Source organism: Crocodylus porosus, unplaced genomic scaffold, assembly GCF_001723895.1.
Source record: "Crocodylus porosus isolate Cpor-Errol unplaced genomic scaffold, CroPor_comp1, whole genome shotgun sequence".
In the NCBI taxonomy this organism is placed as follows: Eukaryota; Metazoa; Chordata; order Crocodylia; family Crocodylidae; genus Crocodylus; species Crocodylus porosus.
This window is the reverse complement of record NW_017728937.1, coordinates 2,985,311-2,999,071: the sequence shown is the minus strand read 5'-3', so window position 1 is coordinate 2,999,071 and position 13,761 is coordinate 2,985,311. Positions and strand designations below refer to the sequence as shown.

The 13,761-nt window shown below is 43.0% G+C and overlaps 1 protein-coding gene across 9 annotated transcripts in view; it reads left to right on the top strand.

Moving 5' to 3' along the window:
- Positions 1-13,761, top strand: part of PPP6R3 (protein phosphatase 6 regulatory subunit 3) — a 104,660-nt gene that overhangs the window by 45,863 nt on the left and 45,036 nt on the right. For all 9 annotated transcript variants that reach the window (XM_019547270.1, XM_019547268.1, XM_019547263.1 and 6 more), the window contains 4 exons: positions 1,733-1,885; positions 4,395-4,544; positions 7,148-7,212; positions 13,311-13,426. In XM_019547270.1, the coding sequence (XP_019402815.1) occupies positions 1,733-1,885; positions 4,395-4,544; positions 7,148-7,212; positions 13,311-13,426 (484 nt within the window). The remainder of the gene's footprint in view (positions 1-1,732; positions 1,886-4,394; positions 4,545-7,147; positions 7,213-13,310; positions 13,427-13,761) is intronic.

Here is a 13,761-nt window from a genome sequence, read left to right as displayed (position 1 = left end):
CCCTACTTACCAGCTTTAACTCTGGCTCCAGTTCGCTGCTGGAGCGGGCAGGGACTGCCCGAATCATAAAAGCTCTCTGAATCTTTTCCGAAGATTCAGAATACGTCGAATTGATTTGGACCTTTGTATTGGTCCCCTGATTTGATTTGGATTTTGGGACTCGGCCACTGAATCGGCCGAATCTCCTGTCAATCGAATCGGCACCCAAAGCTTTTCACAGCACTAATAGGTATAGATATATAGTGGTGTTTCATTATAATCACAGAAAAATGCTGATTTGGTGTATTTAAATCAGAGAAGCTTGCCTCCCCCAGAGGTGCGCACAGTGGTGGGAGCCAGCCCAGTCCCCACTGCTCTGTGCCCCTTGGACAAGCCACCCATGGCTTCACCCTGTGCCCCGCCCTGGCTGGGCAGCCCCAGCCCCACCCCCGCTCATTCCCTCACTGTGGGGGACTTGATATGCCTCCCTCCCACAGACTTATTGGCTGGCCTCTGCTCTCCAGGCTGTTGGATTCCATATTGGCTATTGGATTGGTGTTGGCCAATGTGGCTGGTTAGTAATCTGTCATTGGTATCTGCCAAAAAACCCTCTATCACTGCACCCCTTATTAAATTTTTGCTCAAAAAATAGTTGCGTTATAAGACAACCGCGTGTCCTTTCTTTTCTTTGGAAAAGGGGCTGTGCCAAGACATACGTGACAGAGTAGCAGGCATGTAATGTGTACAGAAACGGGTGATGTCATTAAAAGCATGGACGAACTTCCAAGTGAAGTGTCCAGAGACTAGGAATGTTTGCTTTAGATAGCCAGATAAGATACGAAAGGTCTATGAAAATAAAGGAGATTAGGTTATTTCATCTTTATTATGTAAAAGGTTGAAAGGGACTTGAGTGAAATGGGAAGGCAGCATATCTTGAGTGTGTGTTTGTTTTCTTAAAAGGAAAACAGCCAGTAGAAATCACTTTTTCTCAGGACGCAACATGCTAAAAATTTAAGAGTTCAGACAGTAACAAAAGCTACAGTTTTATAGATACAACACTCTTTCTAAAACGAGTGCAAACTTTCCTTCAAGGCATAACTGAATGTATGACATGGAAGCTGATGCCAATGTGGAGATTGTTCCATAATTGTACTCTAGAGAATTTTTTCCTTCCTCAAGAGCATCTGGGATTGGCCACAGAGACGAGATATTTAGTTGCAGAGGCTACTCTCTCTCTGTAATTACATAAATCTTTATGTAAACTTTCTTAAATTTATTTCTTTAGCTCCAGAAACTATTCGGCTAGTAATGCAGTTTCTCACTAAATCATTCTAAATTCTTCCAGAATCTTACCAGGAAGGCTAATTGTGTAAAGAAACACAAGTTAATGAGAGAAATTTTTTTGTAGCTAAAGCTTAATAAAGTGTCTATCTTCACTGTAGTCTGCAGTATAGTATCCGTACTCAAGTTGGCTCGGGTTTCTCCATCTCTCTGTTCTGAAATGTACCATGTAGGCATAATTGTACCTAATTTATGTACTTCATATATTTTTTTTTCCCCAGCCTTTCGTGCTAATTATAAACTCTAGTGTTTATGACTGGAAAAGATTGCTTTCCTACAGTAGTGTCAGACTGCTGCTGCTGAACTGACCCTGCAAGTTTTTTGAGCTGTATTTTGCTTGTGGATAAATAATAAAGTTGATTTGAAAGCATTCCTTTAATTGATCTCATGGACTTTTTTGTTCTTTGTCTAGAAAAGTGTCATGAAGACAACATGGGGTATATTGGATCCACCTGTGGGGAACACACGCTTAAATGTGATTAGGTTAATATCCAGCCTTTTGCAGACAAATACAAGCAGTGTGAATCAGGAACTTATAGACCTGAACAGTATAGGAGTCATACTGGTAAGAGCTTTATAGTATCTTCTATAAAATCTGGTGGCAGAACCCTGCTAATATTAGCTTTCTAAAAGCATGTTCTGTGCCCCCCCCACTCCTTTTCTCTTTTCTTTTCTTTTTAAACACTTGTGATGGGGCTTCACTGCTATCCATTAGACCATTTTGCTATCTGATTTCATTTAATAAATTTATTTTACACTTTTTCTTTTTTTCACTTTTTAAAAAATTGTGTTGGCTTCTATCAGTGATTCTCTTCCTTTTCAGTTACTTGGTGTGTCCACTGTCCTCATCCATACTAGATATCTTTACTTCAGATTTTATGTCTTCCCAACTTGTTCCCTCTAGACTGCTCTCCTCATACTTGCACTTCTGATTATGTTGTGGTCCTATCACTATATTCACTGTCCTGTAAATGGCTCTTGTGTGCTGCCAAAACTGATTTGTTTTTGAACAAATTTCACTTAAACTCAGGTGGCAGTCTCCCTATGAAAAACTTCTTGCATTTGGGTTTTTTTTGCCTATATATTCTAGTTTGTATTGTTTTCTTCAATAGATGTATTTCATACTCTTATTTCAGTTAGAGCTGCCAAATTATTTTGTCAAAAGATGCAACTAAAATCCAGATTTAATTTACTTGCAAAAGCTTTTTAAGTCTAAAAGCTTGTTTCAGTGCTTCTCAAGTTGAGCTTTTTTTTCAAAGCATTTTAATACTTTTTCTATGAATTTGAAAGTTAAAACTTGGAAGCAGTCTTTTTGTTGTAGATTGAATGCAAGTGGGGACACAGTGCTTTTCCACCTTGTCAGTTTTGGCTTCTGAATCCAAAAATAAGTTATTTACTCAGCTCTTCTTCTTTCTTTCTGTTATCTTGTAAACTTTTCAAGATTGTACTGCATCTTAGTGTTTTACAGTGTTTTGGAATAAGGTGGCATGACAAATAAATCGACTTAATCCTTACAGAAGTCCTTGATGTTTTGCACTGGGTGCTATCTGAAATATGATTGAATGTTACCCCAGTACATGATTTTAAGGTATCACCCATTCCAAATATAGGGAACATGGTAAATTTTATATCAGACTGTTCCTGGGAGTAGTAGTTACCAGTTACCAAAGTAGCATGACCAGTTTGTAAAGGTGCTGAACTTTAAAGGGATTTGGAGCGATGCTGTAAAATGGCTGCATCAAATTGCATGTACTTTTTAGATTACTGCTCAGCATTTCTGAATTGCTCGGCCTCTGGACATTGTTAACGACCCCAGTCATTTTTTCCATTTTTTCCAGTAGGAAATGTAATTTGATTTATGATTGGAAATAATCAACTTGATTGTTTCAGATACTTCAGTACGCCACATTTACCCAAATCCAAGACTACTTCAAATTTTAAGATCCCCCCCCCCCAATTATTATTAGTTTTTAGACCTGAAAGATTACAAACCATTTCTCATTTCTGTAATTTTCCAGGTCTAGAAACAAGTTATTGGTAGGGGTGGGGAAAGTAATTCCCCCCCCCCCCCACTCCTGCCACAGGGAAAGCAGTGGCTGGGGGGCAGACAGCCTGTCCCTTGGCCCCACCCTCGGAGGCACGGAGCACCCAGCTGAGCCAGGCAGTAGGTTCAGCTCCGGCCTGGTTTGGGGTGGAAGCCACAGCAGCTCTCCCTGCCACACTGCCCCCTTCTCCCCATTCTCCGCCATGTATACCACACACCCTTTCTTCTGCTCTCCCCCTTCTGTGCGGTCCTGTTGTATTATGCGTCACTTCCCCCAGGCTCCCTTTGCTCCACATACTCTGTACCTGCTGCATGAGTCACCCTGGCTCCATCCTGAGCCACAGTAGTCGTTTATTTGGCCTAGACCAAAATCGAAGCCAAGGTCTCCCACCTCCCATGCTGAATGTGGGGGGAGGGGTGTCTTAAATATGAGTAATTATAGTAACAACTTTAAAAAACAACCCAAAGAAGCATTGTAGAAGATAGGAATGTGGGTATGAAAATCGGGGTTTTATCTGACCTGTGTATGGAACATTTTTGTCCTTTATTTTCTTTTCTGTGTTCTTTATCACATGGCCACAGATGCAAATTAATTTTAAGTGCTAGGGGTTCAGTTTTTTTGTGGGTTTTTTTCTGAACCATAAATTGTTCTTAAACACTGTACATGATTTGGGTATTTGAAAAACACTTGCCAATTACTAACTGTTTACTTGACTGCCTAGAATAGGAGTTAGCAACCTACAGTCTGTGAGTTAGATTCAGCCTATGGAGCCATTTCATCTGGCCTGTGGTGGGGAGAGGGTGGCACAGAGTTCTGTGACATTTTGGTAGTTGGGAGGTGGTGGTACTGTGGAAGGGAATAGCGACAATGGCTGCAGTGTCAACTGGCACATGCTCCGAACCAAGCTATTACAGTAAACCCCTGCTTCAAACTGTTGCTGACCTCTGATCTAGACCTTTGCTTTTGTTTTGTATCTAGTAATGAAAAGACTTATTTGTGTAATGAAAGCCTTTTGGACTTGTTTTGCAGGACATGTTCTTTAAATACACATGGAATAACTTTTTGCATACTCAAGTAGAAATTTGTATTGCGTTGATTCTTGCAAATCCTCTTGAAAGCACAGAAAATGGCACAATTACGGATCAGGAATCCGCTGGGGACAATCTCTTACTGAAACATGTAAGTTTGCTTCCATGGGTTGTTTCTTGAACCTGGTAAACCTTGTTTTTCACTGTTGTAGTAGTTGCTTTTTCTAGTTAAAGTTAAATTTTGACTTATTAGCAGGTATGTTAGTTTTCCATGGAAGAAAACAAATTTAAAATTCCATTTTAAACTACAAAAATCCATGTTTTTCCACAACTTACTGAAAGCATGGCAGTGGCGAGTGCTGCTATTTCAGCTCTCTTATTTTTGCTGTGGTTCTTGCATCTAGGCCAGTCAGAACCCCCTTCATCCCCAGCCACTGGGCTAGGAGGCAAAACCACAGCAAAAATAAGAGAGCAGAAATGGTGCTGTGGGATGCTGCCATTCTTTTGGCAGATCGTGGAGAGATGTGTGTTCTGCAGTTTTCCATGGTGAACAGGAATTAGGATCCCTGTTCATTAGGAATAAAAGAGGATGGTGACACTGTCTCACTGACATTAAAGACAGGCTTCTGATTCATGGCAGTCTGTCTATTCAGACTGTCCTTGGGGAAAGCATGGTATGTAGGACAACTGGGGTGACATCCTGTTTATTCTTGGTCGCCTACATGACTGTTCTTTTGTCATCTTTGTCATTTTCACACCAGAAGGATTCTGTTCCTGGATATGTAGCCCCATGCATGTAGATGACTAGGTTGTCGCAATGAGTGGCAACAAAATGAGAGAAACCTTCCATTTGTATTTTTTGTTTTTGTTTTTTTTAACCTGAGTGGCCAGGACACTCATTTGGGAAGCCAGAAGACATGGATTCTCGGCCCCGATCACCCAGAGGGTTTTAAACCTTGGTCTCTCTCCAGTCACTATACTCCAACCACCATGGTGCAGGTCAGCTTTCTTCTCTGGCATTCCTTTTTGAAGCTGGTCCTCTGGGCAGCCATGAGAGGGAGCTACATGGGGCTAAGACAGGGATGGACAAAGTCTGGCCTGTGAGCCGGATCTGGTTGGCAATGGACTCTGTTTCCCAGCTGCCCATGGTGGGCTGGTCTCCATGGAGACCCTAGCCACATGTGAAAGTGCAAGGCTGGGGTTGCCATGGAGACCAGCCCCAGCTGTGCTGGCAGGGTGTGTGGCAGAGCAAAGCAGGGGGCTGCTCCGGAGCTGCTGAGAGCTGTAGCCTGCACGCTCTGGGCAGGGGCTTGCAGGCAAGGGATCATGGTTGTGCCCCGGCTCCGTGCAGCGGTGACAGCCTGATCAGGAGCAGACAGAGCCATGATCCCCTGCCCAGAACACTCAGGCTACAGATTGCAGCTCTGCCCTGGCTTCAGAGCAAGCTGCCCCCATTGCAAGATCCCAGCGGCTCTGGAGCAGCCCCTTCCCCTGCTCTGCCACGCACCTGCCAGTGTGGCTGAGGCTGGTCTCCATGACAACCTCAGCCTTGAGCTTTCACAGCACAGCTGAGGCTGAGTCCCTGGAGACCAGCCCCAGCCATGTGGGCAGGGGCTGGTGGGAAATGGAGTCCGGGTGCCATTTTGCCTACCCCTGGGCTGGGAGGAAGGGAGCAAGCCAGAGGTGAATAGCTCAGTGGGGTGGATGCTGGCCTAGAAGGGAGGGGGTCCTGGATTCTAATCTGGGCCCTTGTCCTGAGTGTGTCAGAAGTCCCCCCTGCACTCCTTTCCAGTTATTCCCCTCGCCCCCCACACAATAATTATATTAGTGGCTCTGCTTCAACAAGAGCAAAGAGAAAGTGAATAATGCTTATCTGGTGTTTTGGTTAGGATGCTTTGCTGGGAATTCAGGGACATCTAAGTTCAACCCTCTGTGGGAGAGACCTAAAATTCATGGTCTCATTTGGGTTTCCCCAGGTGAGTGATCTAACCACTCAGCTGTAGGAGGCTAAAGATGGATGTTCATATAGACATTTTGGCCAACTCCATCTCAAGGGTCTAAGGTTGTTGCATGTCCCCAAGAGAGGTGTGTGTGCTGTGGCTGCCAAAGTGCATGCTTAATCTGCATGGCTATGGAGTCATGAATAGTCTTCCACATGCATAGGACTACATATCCAGGAAAAGCACCTGTCTGGGCACCTAAGTGCCAAAAATGCCCTGTAGACAACCAAGCAATGGCCAGATAGATAACCAGAATAGAATGGCTTCCTAGCTTCTTGTCTCTGAAGAGAATTCCTTCAGACTTGAATGAAATTGACTGACTGGTTCTGAAAAGAATATTTTGTTTGTACAGAAGTTTGTAAACCTTGGTAGCACAGGAAGGCATGATGTCAGCTTGGAGTTTTTGAATCACTATATTTGTCATATGTGAAAGTGCTAAGTTTTGTATTGTATAGTTTACTAAAATAGGCCAGATTTTAAAAAATGTTCACCATTCAGCAGCTCCCTCCAAAGGCAAGAGAAGTTGGTTGGAGACTGAGTACTTCTAAAGATTTGGCCATTTAAGTGCCTGGCTGCCTGCTGACCTTGGAACAAAATATTTTTAATATACTGTAAAAGACTTATTTTGGTTTTGTATGTGGACTGGCAAAGTGGGGTGTTTTCTTATTTAATCTGAAACTAATTGATTGCTGCTTTTGTTTTAAAATGGAAAGTACTTCTACAAAAAATGTACTTTTTTTTTTTTGCTTAATAGCTTTTCCATAAGTGCCAATTAGTAGAACGAATACTTGAAGCATGGGAAATGAATGAGAGGAAGCAGTGAGTAACAGCTATTCTACTCATTTCTTGCCATTTGAAGTGGGGTTGGGGGGGGGGTTCAGATTTGGTTTTTTTTTTTTTGTAACAAAGTGCATAATCAATTTAGAATTGAGCCTGCTAATGTATTCTCTTCCAGTCGCCAAGTAAATTAAGCCAGTTTAAATAAAACAAAAAACAAAACAATAGCAAAAAAACTGAACAAAAAACACCTGCCAGGATGGCTGGGTCTGGTCTCCATAGCAGCCCTAGCCTTGAGCTTTGACAGCACAGCTGCTGCTGGGGTCTCCCTGGAGACTAGCCCCAGTCATGTGGGCAGGGAAATGGAGTTCAGCTGCCAACTAGATCTACCTTGGTAAGCAAGTATATGCTACAGCTTAAATTAGAGTTTTTATATCAAGCTTTATTTGCCTCAGGTTTAAATGCCTTCTACTTTTTCTTCCCCTTCCTCCTCTGCCTGTCTCTGAACTTGAACTTGGTGGTTTTAATGTCATGAAAAGTCTAATTCCTGGACTGAAAACTAAAATAATTGTTGCTGTTCTATTTGAGTTATTTTAGGGTGTGATGATATACAAGTTATTCTAAGCTGTGCAACTAATCTTCTTCTAGTTCAAAAACATGCTATATATTTGAGAGGTGAAATTAATAGTTTAAATGCTTTTTATTATTAATGCATTAAAGCATGCAATACTTGGAGATGGGAAGCAGACTTTTGTTACAGCAAATAACTAAGGAAATGATTTTCTGTCCTCATTGGCAGAATATCTTTTTTGGAAAGAAAAACCTAGAAGTCTTAAGTATTAAAGCTGTGCGCACAACAGCCAATGGCATAGATGCCATTGTTGGTAGTAGGTTTTTGGTATGCATTTCTGGACTACTGTGGATGAACTGAATTGTCTTTCTAGCATAACTAGAAAAAACTAATCTTGGCAGTTGTACATGCCACATCATTATTGTAAAAAAGATTTGTTAACCCAACTAAAATAAGCAATAACCTTTAAAATAAGTTTTAGGGTATAGTGTGAAGGAGCTCTTACCATGTTCCACAGCCTCATTTGCCTCTGACAGCTAAGATTAAACTTGATTCAGTAGAACCTGGAACATCCCTATGCAGATTGTTCACAACCTGTTTAATTCACAGTATATTGTCAAATTGAGGATAAGGTGGCTGGCTGCTTTGTTGCAGTTGTTTCAAAGGGCTGCTTTGCTACTCAGCTGGAGCTTATCAGTGGTTCCATGCAGCTGTGTATCTCCATTTACAGCATAAATCCTCATCTGTTTGTCAACTGTTGATCCTTTCAGATCAGGGTGTATGAATGAGAGATCACCTAGACCTTTTGATGCATATGCTTAAGCAGGAGTTTTTTTGGAGTGGAGGCTACCCTGACCTTCCATCCCCACTTTAGGCCCCTGAAACAGATCCAGAGGCTAGACTTAGTCTAGATGTTTGCTGCCTCCATGGCTGTATAAACTTTGTATAAGTGTCTGAGAATTGAATCTCGGTCTCCCGTGTGGCAGACAAAGATTCTACTACTGAACCACAGGAGACTTTCCCCTATATCTTTGTAAGGGCTAATGCAGATGGTTCCCAACCACCGGTGGGGGGCTGCCAAGATGCCTGCTGTTCTTGTCTCTCATCGCTGATTGGCCCGTCATGCAGCCCCATCTCTTCACCAATTAGCAGTGAGAGGCAGAGCCACGTTATGGATAGCCTTCTCGGCCAGCCGTCAGCAAGGGGTGCAGCCATATGATGGACAGTCCTCTGCCAGTCAGCGGGGGTAGGGACACTGGGGCCCCTCAGCCAATCACAGGGGAGGGGCTGCCATGACAAGTCTCTGAAAATGGTGTTTGTCCCTGTGATCTATCTACAAAATCAGGCAACTGCTGCTTTGAGTTGGGTAGACCCCTAATTTATAATTCAGCAGTATGTGGTGTGAATGTAAACGGAAACCAATCCCTCTTGTTTTACTTTCCAGTATGTTTTCTAAATATTATTAAAAGTAGAAGCCCCCAGTGAGTCTTGCATTTCTGTTAAAGCTTACCAACAGATTAATTCTTGGGCAATATTTATATCAGTGCCCTCATTACTTAAAAGAACACAAAAATCTGTTCTCACATTTTGAAGGTCCATGTGTGAAGTGCTTACAGTTGAAAACCACAAATAAGCTGTTTGTTGGGCAAGAGAGGGCAGACCACAAAAGAGCATCGCTGAGTGGTTTTGCGTAGCCTGAACCTTGAAGGCTTTAGTCTTTTATTTAGTGGAATGTGAGCTGCTGCGGTCTTGCTATTGAATCAGCATTCGTTTTGTTTACAGCTGTGCAGCCCCCAGTAGTCTGCTCCTCTTCTTGATGTAGTGTCAACAGTTCCTCCTGTGTTCTGCTTCTGTCTAGGTTTTTTTGTAGTATGCACACTTCCATAATATCTCAGAATAGAGGGATGTAGCCTCAAATTAGAGTGTGATATGCATTAGGAGAGAACTAGTCAATTTCCTGCCTTGTATAGAGATTATTAAGATAAATAAACCAGGTATTTTGACTCAAATATCAGCTTTCTCTGCTATTTTGAATGTGCACATGAATCCATCTAAAGCAAGTATAAATTAGCATAAGTGTACTCTTGGAATAACAGAGAAAAACTGATACTGGAGTCAAAAGAGCTGGCTTGTTTCTGATTCACAGCCTACTAACTGGATGGGGAGAAATGGGAATCCTACTAAATAATTCATTGTAACTTATAAAGCACTAGATAAGAAAGAAAGGGTTAATAAAACAACAGACCAGTGTTAAATACCTGTCCAGTGCTTTTTTCCTGATGCAGAATCATCTGGAAGGTCCTCCAATTTTGTCATAATCTGATATTGATCTACAAATAAATGCTTACGGCTTTATTGTCAAAGAAAAGTGGGGCCAGAAAGGATCACAGAAGATCTAAACCGGTGGTTTTTAACCTTTTTCATTTGGGCCCTTAAAAAATTTAGACTGGAGGTGCAGAGCCCTTTGAACTGTAAGTGTGGCCATTCACGTACTTTTGATTGATTGCAGTCATCTTTTACGGACCCCTTGGACATAATCTGCAGACCCCATGGGTCTGTGCACCACAAGATGAAACCTCCTGATCTAGTTAATCGCCAAGCTGACGGCAAGATAATCTGTATCTGAGCCATCCTATAGAAGTTTTTGTTTACTAGGCATAAAAATGTTGCCCTTCAATGCATGGTGTAGTCCAGGGGCAAGCAGTTATTTTGGGCGGAGGGCTGCTTACCCAGTTTTGGCAGGCTGTCTTGGGCCGCATGGGTAGTCTTGTCCTTTGACAGGTGCCCTGCTCCCTGGTCACCATCTTGGGACCAGTGTCTTGGGACCAATGCCCAAGGGTCAGCACCGGTGGGGCCCAAAGCAGGGCACAGGCTGGCAGGGGTCTGTGGAGCCAGTCTGGGCTGCACCAGCAGGGAGAGGGGGGAGCTGGCCTGGCTCCATAGAGACCCTGCTGGCTGGGACCCTGTGCTCCTGCCACTCTGCTTTGGGCTCCACTGGCAGTGGCCCCAGGACACTGGTGCAGGCCCTGTGATCCTGCTGGCTCCTGCACCTGCTCACTCCCAGTGCCCCCCCCAGCCCCATGGTACAGGCGGGGGGCAGCATACAGCCCCAACCCCTTGCTCCCAGGGAAGAAGCTGGTGCTGAGCCTGGCCCCTCACCTGCCCCAAGGCCGGCACTCCCTGCTGCAGCCCTGCTGTTGTGGGAGCCTGCCGGGCTTCCCCTGGGTCCTACTGCCCTTGGTATCCTGTCACTTTTTACAGGAACCAAGGGCAGATAAATATTACATTTTTCTAGATATTTTAGGGGCACCCTGGTTTGGATAGAATGGCCTCGTGTGCTGGGGTGGGCAAAATACGGCCCGCAGGCCAGATCTGATGTAGTGTTTAAGGAGACATGCTGAATTTTTGTAAACAAGCATAGATTTTTTTTTTTCTTCCTGAATGGCCCTGCTGCTATGTTGATGGTCTCTTGTCTCTAAATGTGTTAGCACGGTACCATGTGGAGAGGTTAGCAACTTTTTATAACTTGAATTTACTTTAAGCAAGACCAGATTGGTCGGTCGGTCTGAGCAAGGCCAAATGAGTCTTCAAGTTACAGCTAGACCAATGAGACATAGTAAGATGAAGAGCTGAAATTAGTCTCCATATTCTCATATTTGATCCCTATGATAAGGGACGTATAATTAATTCTTAAAAAACTTTTTCTGCGTTCTTTTTCAAAGGTGTACGCAAGCTAGATGGTTATTTAAAATTGTAACTGGAATATTAGTGTTGGGATCATAAAACTGAACAGGAACATGTTTGTACATAAAGCAGATCTAAAAAGCCTTTTAAAAAAAACTTTGACTTTTTGCTGCATGGAGAGATTTTTACCAGCAGAAAGTTTTGTAAAGGTCTGTTTTGAGCTCTGGGAATTATAGCAAGAAAACATTAAGTGCAGAAAATATGGCAAAGCTAGTGGTGCACTGATAAAGATTTTCTTGGCTGTTACTGATAGCCGATTTATTAACCAACCATATTGGCCAATACCAATCCGATAGCTGATTTTGCAGGAGTGCTGCCTGGTGGGTTGGAGACCAGGGTCCTGAGGGGAGGGGTGTGGGAGGATGGAGATCAAGGGGTAGGGTGGACTAGGCTGGATAGACCCCCTGTTGTCCATAGCTATGGGGAATTTTTGGAGTGGCTATAACCCCCTAAGTTTCCCCCCTAGCACTACCCATGCTCAGGGTACTCCAGTCTGCTGCCTTTCCCTTGGGAGCCTTCACCTTGTGCCCAAATCCAGGGAGGTACATGCCCCGCATGCCTCCCCTGGCAGGTGTGCACAGTGGAGGGGATTTGTCCCCCTCCCTTCACCTCGCCCCATCCCCTGGATGAGCTATCCACAGCTCTGTCCTGATCCTGGCCCTGGGATTGCATTCCTGCCCTAGCTGGGCAGCCCCTGTCCCACTCCCTCCCTCACCATGGGGGCCTCAATCAGGCCCCTTGCGCCCCTTCTTTTCCACAGACTTACTGGCAGGATGCTGCTCTCCAAGCTGCCAGGCTGCATTCCTGGCTGTGTGCATGCTGTAGTTGTGCATGTGGCATTTATTGGTGACATTATTGGCTGCACCAGCCAAAAAAAGCCCATGACTGATAATGTTAATTTTCCTTTCATTGGTGCCCATCCGATATTCAGCCGATTTATAACCATGCACCTCTAGGCAAAGCAAGTGACAAGAAACCCTGACCTCTGAGCAGCAACTAGCATTTGGTAGTTGAGGACAAAATACAGATGCACATATTCTTAATTTTAGGCCAGTTCCAGCTAATCTCAGTTCTCCAGTCTTGTGAAGTGGTGATCTGGCAGCTGATACTTTCTATTTTGAGTCAAACAAGTTAGCATAGATAGCTGAATTGCCTCATAGCTACATTGTCACTTGAATGTCTTTAACTTACTATGCTTCAGCTTTGGGAAGACAGCAGTCCTAACTTATCTGTTTTATAGAAATTTCAGTTGGTCCTTCTTTGTCAATCAGAAATTTAAAAAAAACCAAAAAAAAAACCTTATGCATCCTGGAGTATTTTAGTGTATCCTGAATGAAGGACTTACTTATTACTCAGGCTCAGAAGAGTCTTTCCCCTCCCCCCCCCCTTCTTTCTCTTTTTTTCTTTCTTTAGAATATTTTTATTAATAATAGTTTCCAGGGAAAGTATCCTTAGACTCTGGGGAAGTGTAGGCAATTTGGACCAAATTTAAATTAATATTTCCTTCATTTTGACCATTCTACTTTTTCTGCCCCTGTCAGTCTTAAAAATATGTGAAGGCTTGATTGTAGTAGTTATATACATTTTAGACCAGTGGAGAGGTTGGAGGTGCCTTGAAAAATTTACAACTTTTAAAAAACTTTTTGGTTGAAGTGTATGCTGTTCATTCTGCCTAACAGTACTCTGTGTTCTTGCTTGGTTAGTCTGTACTTTGTTTTAACACTTTCATGGCTCTGCTGAACATTTTGAAACCACAGAGTAGTTTAATAGCCAGTTAATTATCCAGAATATGAACGTTTGCACTTTTTTTTTTTTCCTTTTGCAGGGCTGAAGGAGGAAGGCGGTATGGCTATATGGGTCACTTAACAAGGATAGCTAACTGTATTGTCCATAGTACTGATAAGGGGCCAAACAGTACACTAGTCCAGCAGCTTATTAAAGGTAATACTAAAGTTTGCAAATTTTGTCCTAGACTTTTCTGTTAATTGGGTTTATGGAATTGAGTTGTGCTAGGAACAAAAGAGGCAGATTTTAATATTGATTTTTTTTTCTCTTTCTTTCTTTTACAAATGTTCTTCAGACAAAGTGTGTGTGTTTGATTTGCCCATTCATTACCAAGGCTGCTTCAAATGCAAGTGGTAGGGAGCATGTGGTAATTTTATAATTAAATGGAGTCAAGCTGTGTATTCTGATGTGCAGCTCAGCTCCCCTCTACACACTACACATAAAGCATGATTAACCAGAACAGTCACAAACTCCTGCAAGACCGTTTCAGG